The sequence below is a fragment of the Rhinatrema bivittatum genome, chromosome 1, assembly GCF_901001135.1.
Source record: "Rhinatrema bivittatum chromosome 1, aRhiBiv1.1, whole genome shotgun sequence".
NCBI classification, from domain to species: Eukaryota; Metazoa; Chordata; class Amphibia; order Gymnophiona; family Rhinatrematidae; genus Rhinatrema; species Rhinatrema bivittatum.
In genome coordinates, this window is record NC_042615.1 from 674,601,462 (window position 1) to 674,610,538 (window position 9,077).

The 9,077-nt window shown below is 44.5% G+C and overlaps 1 protein-coding gene across 1 annotated transcript in view; it reads left to right on the forward strand.

Moving 5' to 3' along the window:
* Positions 1–7,841, forward strand: part of HAPLN1 (hyaluronan and proteoglycan link protein 1) — a 175,563-nt gene extending 167,722 nt beyond the window's left edge. The window contains exon 5 of the mRNA XM_029573795.1: positions 7,511–7,841. Within this exon, the coding sequence (XP_029429655.1) occupies positions 7,511–7,800 (290 nt within the window). The 3' untranslated portion in view covers positions 7,801–7,841. The remainder of the gene's footprint in view (positions 1–7,510) is intronic.
* The last annotated feature ends 1,236 nt before the right edge of the window (positions 7,842–9,077 follow it).

Consider the following 9,077-nt stretch of genomic DNA (forward strand, 5'->3'; position numbering starts at 1 on the left):
GGAATCTTGTCTTCCAGCTTTGTCCAAGCAACAGTGGGCTGCAAAGGTGTGGAGAGAACTCCAAGTGGCAGCCCTACAAATGTCAGGAAGCGGCACCGATCGTAGGTGAGCTACTGAAGTCGCCATGGCCCTCACAGAGTGTGCTTTAACATGGTCTTGAAATGGAATGCCTGCTTGCTGATAGCAAAAGGATATGCAGTCCGCCAACCAGGAGGAGAGAGCCTGCTTACCCACAGGCTTCCCTAATTTGTTAGGATGGAAAGAGACAAACAATTGAGTGTTTTCCCTGTGGGCAGCTGTACAGTCTAGATAGAATGCTGGAACCTGTTTACAGTCAAGGGTATGCAGAGCCTGTTCTCCTGGATTGGAATGGGGCCTGGGAAAAAAAGGTAGATAGTATGATGGATTGATTTAGATGAAAATCCGAAACTACCTTGGGTAAGAATTTAGGGTGAGTGGGGAGTACTGCCTGGTCCTGCAGAAGTTTAGTGTAAGGCGGATAGGTAACTAGGGCCTGTAATTCACTAACTCTGCGAGCTGAAGTGATTGCCAAAAGGAAAATCACTTTCCATGTGAGATATCGAAGGTCACAGGAGTGAAGAGGCTCGAATGGTGGTTTCATGAGCTGACCTAAAACCAGGTTAAGGTCCCAAGAAGGGGCCGGAGGACGCAGTGGAGGCTTGAAGTGAAGCAAGCCTTTCAGAAAACGTGTTACAAGGGGTTGTACTGATATGGGTACATCCCCGACACCTTTATGGAAGGCAGCTACTGCACTGACATGCATTCTGATGGAAGACGTTTTTAGACCTGACTCTGACAAGTGTCAGAGATACTCCAAAAACTTTGTGTTTGGACAGGTAAAGGAGTCAAGGGACTGAGAAGAGCACCATGACATAAACTTGTTCCATTTGTAAGAGTAAGATTTTCTCATGGAAGGCTTCCGTGAAGCAATCAAGACACAGGAAACTGGTTCAGAAAGGTTAAGTGGCTGAAGGATTAACCTTTCAACATCCATGCCGTCAGGGACAAGGCTTGAAGATTGGGGTGGCGGAGGCACTTGTCGTTTTGAGTGATCAGAAGCGGGTCTTTTCCCAAGGGAATGTGCCTGCGAATGGAGAGATCCTGAAGTATTGGAAACCACACTTGGCGTGGCCAGTGAGGTGCCATCAGGATCATGGTTCCCTTGTCCTGACGTAACTTCATTAGAGTCTTCGAGAGAAGAGGAAGTGGAGGGAATGCATAAAGTAGACCGGTTGCCCACGAGAGGGAGAATGCGTCTCTGGGTTGAGTGTTTTTCTGCAAATGAGAGAGCAGAAGTTCTCTACTTTGTGGTTTTGAGGAGACGCAAAGAGGTCTATTTGAGGATATCCCCATTGTTGGAGTTTGCTACTGAGGGGTTGAGAGACCACTTGTGCGGTTGAAAGATGTGACTCAGCTTGTCTGCCAACACATTGTCCACTCCCGGCAACCAGATGGCCCTGAGGTACATCGAATGGGACAGGGCTTCTGCCCATATCTGTGTAGCTTTCTGACAGAAGGAAGGAGCCCGTGCCTCCCTGTTTGTTGATGTACCACATGGCCACCTGGTTGTCCGTCTGGATCAGGATAACTTGATTTGAGAGGCAATCCTGGAATGCCCTGAGAGCATATCTGATTGCTCGAAGCTCCAGGAAATTTATTTGGTATTTGGCTTCCTCTGGAGATCAAGGTCCTTGTGTCTACAGATTGGCCACATGAGCTCCCCAGCCGAGCATCGGTGGTGAGAGTTAATTGAGGGTCTGGAGCCTGAAAGAGCAAGTCTTGGAGGAGATGTTCTGATTTCTCCACCAGGCAAGAGACTGATGGAGGGAGTCAGTTACGTGGACAATGGTCGACAGGGGCTGAATGTTTTGCATCCATTGTGACTGTAGAGTCCACTGCATGACCCTCATGGCCAAACAAGCCATTGATATGACTTGCACTGAGGATGCCATGTGTCCCAGGAGGATGCGGAAGTGGCGTGCAGTCACGGAGTGCTGAGACTGCAGCTGGTGCGCAAGAGACACGAGAGTGAGAGCTCGCTGTCGAGGTAGAAAAGCCTTTGCCTGCAAGGTGTCCAAGTCTGCCCCAATGAACGGCAAGGTTTGAGATGGGATTAAAGAGGATTTTTCGTAATTGACGAGAAATCCTAATGAAATTAGAGTGTGTAAGGCTAGATTGAGGGACGACAGAGCAGCTTGCTGAGTGGGAGCCCTGATTAACCAATCATCTAGATAGGGGTAGACGTGAACACCCTGAGTCCTTCGAAAGGCTGCAACCACTACGAGGCATTTCGTGAAGACTCGTGGCGCAGGCGCTAGGCCGAATGGAAGTACTCGGAACTGGTAGTGCTTGGGGCCTACTAGAAACCTCAGGTATTTGAGATGAGATGGAGTTATCGCAATATGAGTGTATGCGTCCTGGAGGTTGAGCGAGCAGAGCCAGTGTCCTCTTTGTAGAAGAGGAAGAAGCGAGCCTAAGGTTAACATCTTGAACTTCTCTCGCTGGAGGTACTTGTTGAGGGCCCGTAGGTCCAGAATAGGATGAACGCCTCCCGATTTTTTGGGGATTAGGAAGTACCAGGAATAGAACCTTAGGCCGTGCTGAGAGTAGGGTACGGGTTCTATTGCCTTGGACTGGAGAAGGAGGGAGACCTCCTGATCCAGAAGGATGGAGTGATCGGATGTTCTCCACATCGGTTGAGGTGGGGAGTCCGGTGGCACGGAGAGAAAGTTCAGATGGTAACCTTGAGCAATTATCGCCAGTACCCATTGGTCTGAGGTGATTGAGTGCCATATGTTGTTGAAGTGGCACAATCGACCTCCCACTGGTATGTGAGGCAATGGAAGCTGGCTGTTGCTCTCTAGGTAGAAGTCAAAAACTTGAAGCAGGACCTGGTTGAGGAGCTGCTTGTGGTTTTTTTTTCCGTGTCTGATGAGACTGGGCTTTTTGAAAAGGTCTCATGGAACAGGATCTGGCTGGTAGTGGGTAGGACTTCTTCAGGCGGAAGAATGACTTTTTAGAGTCCTTTCGGAAGGGCTGTTTTGAAGAGTAGTGAGAAGGTGTCAGAGAGAACTGTGAGAGTCTCATGATGGTCCTTAAGTTCCACCACTGTCCGTTGAATTGGTTCTCCAAACAGATTATCTCCTACACAGGGTAGGTCAGATAACCTGTCTTGTACCTCAGGGCGAAGGTCAGAAGACTTGAGCCAGGCCCATCTCCTTGCCGAAATAGCTGCTGCAGATACTCTAGTAGCAGTATCAAAGATATCATAGGATGATCTGATCTCATATTTGCCTGCCTCAAATCCTTTATTTACTAGGGTTTGGAGTTGCTCTTGAAATTGCTGAGGCAGGGAGTCTGTTAAATCTTGTATCTGCTTAAAAATGACCCTATTATATTGGGTCATATAGAGCTGATAAGCGGCAATTTGGGAGATGAGCATTGATGCTTGGAAGATATGGTAACTAATGGCATCTAGAAACATCTGTTCCTTGCCAGGAGGAAAAGAAGTGTGAGGCTTTGATCTTTTTGCTCTTTTCTGTGTGGATTCTACCACTACAGATTGGTGATCCAATTGAGGTTTTTGAAAACTTGGAGCTGACTGCACCAAATAGGTAGTATCAGCTTTTCTGTGGACTGGAGCAATGGAGCCAGGATGTTCCCAGGTCTTCTTGAGGAGATCCAGAAGAAACTGGTGGATAGGGATGGAGGTTATTTCCTTGGGAGCATCCAGGAATTGAAGCAACTCCATCATCTGATGTCTATTATCCTGTTCAATCTGTAATTGGAAGGGAACCAATTCAGACATTTCCTTTACAAAATTTATAAAGGAAAGGTCCTCTGGAGGAGAACGCTTTCTATTTTCAGTGGGTGAAGGTGGTGAAGGGAAATCATTGGTGTCTGGGAAGGAATCATCAGTCCAGGTATCATAGGAATCAGCACCTGTCCTTCTAGGAGCTAGAGGGGGGATGGGGTGGTGGGAAACCCGAGGGTCCTGGTCTAGGTTCCAAAGGAATCAAAGGAATAATTGGAGGCACCGATGAAGGCATCAAAGGCACCGGCGCAGGCATCGAGGGCATTGATGGATGGCTCAGTGGCGCCGACGGGCATATCGGCACCGATGGTTGGATCGGTGGCGAGGGACGTATCGGCATTGATGGCTGAGGCAGAACTCCCGATGGAGGGATGCGGAACAGTGTTTCTCCACCCAATGACAAAGTAAGCGGGGAGGGCACCGGAGCCATCGGTGACCCGGGGTCCATCGATGGAAAAGCAGCAATGAGCGCTTCCATCCTGGAGAGCAGCGGTGCCAATGCCTCCGGAATCGGGTCAGTGGTCGGTTCCATAATCGGTACTGGTATCGGTGTCGGAGGAACCTGGAGTCATTGCATCGCCTTGCCGATGGCCTCCTGAACCATCCGGTACAGTTCTTCTTGGAGACCTGGAACAAGCAGCCCCAGCTCCGGAACAGAAGAAGGAGGCAGAGGCATAGCCGGAGGGACCATCATTAAAGGTGGAGTCGCGGCTCCCGATAACCTGTCGGGTAAGGGTTGCCTCAGTGACCCGGTTGCCGAAAAGGTTGGTGCCTTTTCTGGACAGGGTTTCTTCGACGGCGGCTCGGACGATGGCGAGGTCGATGATTTTGCTCCCTCGATGGTCCGAGACTTTCGATGTCGATGTTTGTCTCTATGATCCCCTCGGTCCTGAGGGGGAGAAGAGGGTGTCGAAGGCCGAGATGTCGTCGATGCCGGATGGAGACCGGGTGGTGGTCGATGCTGGCACGAAGTTGACAGAGCCAGTTCTGTCGACACAATGGACGGAGTTGGGGTTTGAGCATGGAAGAAAAGTTCCATCTTCTCCATTCTGGCCTTGCGACCTTTTGGTGTCATTGGGGCACATTTGGTGCATGTCAAGACATCGTGCTCTCGTCCAAGACACATTACACAGACTTTATAGGGGTCTGTGATGGACATGGTGCGATTACAGTCCGGGCACCGATGGAACCCTGACGCCATGGAAAAAATTGAGCCACGGTATGGTCGACGGCCAGTAGATCACGAGGGCAAAATTCGACGGTAATGGACGAAAAACGGGTAAAAACTTACCATGTACTGTGGCTTGAAAAAGTTAAAGGAGGGACCCCTGTCGGGCAAATTAACTTTTAGTAATTCCGTGAGGAAAATTCCTGTCAGGAATCTCTGCAGACCTCCTTAACCGCGAGGCTACTGCTGCGTGGAAAAAAGAAGACTGAAGGGGGACTCCTGCTGGCTGCAGGGTTAGTGCCATGCTGGGCATGCCCAGTAGGGGCCAGTCAAAGTTCTGGAAAATTTGACAAAAGTGTTCCATGATTGGGTTCCATCCTGTGATGTCACCCATATGTGAGGACTACCATCCTGCTTGTCCTGTGAGAAGGGTAGTTACAATATATATGGCCAGGGAAATATAATGTGGCATTTCCATATACAACCATATAAGGCAGAAATCAGTATAACCTGCAAAGTATTTTGCTTTGTTTCAATAAAATGGTCTAGAGTTAGACAGCTTGACCCCGGGTCATTCCATATCAAGTGAACCAGGGTCCATGCTCAACCTCCTCCAAACTGAAAAGAAATTTGCACTACTGATCCAATTATGGCCTGAATCGAAGTATACATCAGGAGCAGTGAGGAGACAAAGTACGCCTTAAATTTCTTTTGTCAAATGTTTCACATACTTTGCTGGCCCATAACAGGGTGACAAACTCATGTTAGGTTCCAAACTTTGCATAGTTTGTATTTGATGACAATGCATTGTAATGTTAGTTTAACTAACACACTTACCAAATTCTGGTGGCGAAACCGAATGACGGTATACAAAAACATGACAAATAAATAATAAATAAAAATAGGAACTTAGCACCAGAGGTTGTAATAATCCACAAAATTTCAGGCCGGGATGCGCACGCACATGGACACGCGTGCGTACCTTTTAAAATCTACCCCTGAGTGACCTTCATTCAGTTGCCACTAGCTCTTGAACTAATAGAGATCCAGCCGAAAAATTTTGCATAGTTTTGTCTGAGGCCCGAGCGAACATCCACACAAAATTTTATTCAATTTGAAGGAGGTTGAGTATGGATGATTTTCTAAATTGGCCCATTTGACATGGAATGTCTCCCCTAGTATTTACTGGCTCTTTAAACCAAGTATGCCATATAGGGGCTATTTTCTAGCTACCCACATTGGTGCAGAGTCTGTGGGTAATTTTTTTTCCCACGGACCTTTTTCCCCCATGTTTTCCAAGTGAAAGTATCCGTGTACTCTCATTTTGAAAAGTATAGCGGGAAAACTACCTACACTCATTTACATCTGCTAAATTGCGCAGGTAGTTTTTCTGAGAAAAAGATATGTGCCTACTTTTGAAAAATCAAAAGCGTTTCACGTAAGTGCAAGCATCTGCCCCCACCCCACCCCGGGAATGCCTTTGCTCGGGTGTGGGTAAAGGTAAGGCCACTATGCATGTAAGTTTGCCCGCACACAGGGAGGGCAGCTTTTTAATTTGTCAGGGAAATGGCTTGAAAAAATGACGCTCCTTATGAGGAAAATTGTCTAAGATTTACTTATCCTTTGAATAAAACTTCCATGAAAAAAATGTTACTGCCTCATTGAATCAAAAGCCTTCTTCGGGAAGGGATTTTTCAGTTACGGTAAAGGAACATGCAGTCCTGGTTATAATTACCCCACCCTAATTTATAGTTTGCAGCCACCTCTTATTTGTGAAAACATATTGGATGATGATAATATTTTCTTCACATCACCTTTTTGGCTCTTGAAAGAAGTGAGCTTTTCGTTCCACATAAAAAAAAAAAAAAGGAAAATGCATGAAACAGCTTATTTTGTCAAACAGAAGTTGAAGGTGGAAATATGTTATTTCTGCACCAGCAGATCATAGCGCGTCTATGAGAAAAAATGAAGACTATTTTCCTTGTATATATATAAATATTTACAAATGGATGTGAGTATTTCTCATAAGAGGGGAAACATTTGTTGTCCATAGTAGTGAAGGAATGGATTTGTTTCTGAATTTAAAAGTTCCAAAGGGAGAAGGACCCAAAGCACATACACATATTTTTCCGCTCTACCTTTCCTGTTTCTGTTTGGATTTTTATTTGAAATGATGACTCAGTTTGGAAATCTCCTTGTTTCTTATGACTCACAGATGAAAAAAAAGAGTTCACAGTTTACTGCTTAACCCACATCCAGGCAAATTTTGTTCAGCTATATCTTCATCTTCATTAAATGACAAATGAACACATACAACGAGAGAAAAAAAGATGAGCAAATGTTTGGGAAAAGAGAGCATATTCTTTGTATAAATTTTTTACATTTCATTGTCCAAAACTGTGAATTTCAATGGGCATTTCAATATAACGCAAATGTCCTTTCCCTGTCTTGAAAGTTTTGAAATTCTGATTATGATGGATAATTGCTTTCTTTTCTGTTTCTGTTAGGCCGTTTTTACTACCTGATACATCCAACGAAGCTGACCTATGAAGAAGCAGTCCAGGCGTGCCTCCGAGATGGATCTCAGATAGCTAAAGTTGGCCAGATGTTTGCAGCTTGGAGGCTCCTTGGCTACGACCGCTGTGACGGGGGCTGGCTGGCTGACGGCAGCGTGCGCTACCCCATTTCCAGGCCCCGCAAACACTGCAGTCCCAACGAAGCAGCAGTGCGTTTTGTAGGCTTCCCCGACAAAAAGCACAAATTATATGGTGTCTACTGTTTTAGAGCACAGAACTGAAAAAAAAAAAATTCTAGATCACAACAGTATTAAAAATTCATTCAAAACATGTGAAAGATTTGTTTTCAAAATGAACTCATGCAAATTACCAAAACTGTGATAAATCTTTTTTACTTACTGTAAAAATCATTTTCATAAATCCAAATCATTAATTTGTTTTACTGTTTAGATTTTTCTTGTAAAATAATCATTCAATGGCTATGATAAATTATTATAATTTGAGTAGAAGCTCTGTGTAAAGACGCTTTAGCACCAAGATGATTAAGCTACACATCATCCCAAACAAAATATAGGTTTATGAATGGGGCATGTAATAGCTTAATGATTGCTAGGTCTAAATTAAGGAATGCAAAGCTAGTAAATCTTTCACAGGCATCCTTTCTATTATCAAAGATTGGGGCTACCAACTAGTTCCTTCTCCTCAGGGCCAGACTGAGCCAGTCCTGTATTTGATCCCATGGCATGCGTGTAGTTCTGAGTTCCCATTGATTTCTCTAAAGCAGATTAAAGCTACAAGCACATACATGGACTGGCTCATCCAGTGCCTGATGCCATGGAGCCATCTGGTCACCCTAAATTTATACCATCTGAGGAACACCACAGGACATAGATAAGAATGGAAGTTTCGAAATAATATAGAATTGTATTTTCACAACTGAAATTCCATGAAGTCTTTTAATTTTGTTTTATTTTTACTGTTCTTTTCTTTTTTTCTTTTTTTTTTTTTAAAGAAATGTCAGATAAAGGGTAATGTTTAGCAAACAGGATTTGCAGTTTGCTTCCAAAAATGTTTGTATTTGTTTTCTTTACATTAATTGGGTAAAGGGAGGAAAAGAAAAATTCTCAAGGAACTCGGACCTATAAAATAAGCACAGTTAGAACTCTGAACAGTTAAAACGTGTTTTTATTATGCATGAAATATTGATGAACATGTGAATAATTAACGAATGACTGAACCCTTCTTTCTGTTTAATTCAAATGATGGATGCTTGACAAGTGTTATATTCCCTTTCAGTAGCCTTACTGAGTTATTTTTAAACTTTCCAATCCATTTGCATAGTGGCACTTAGCATCTACTCAGGGCAGTTATGTAGATGATCTGCTGGACAGGAAAACAGTACAATTTAGTAGCTTTGTTTCACATTAGCCTTTGAAATCTTTTTGTCTGCTGTTTCTGTTAAATATATTTATGGCTATTTAATTTTTCTTTCTCATTTATGCTTCAGAAAAGATGTAATTTGGAAAAGCTTATGAAAGCAAATAAAGTCACTATGAAT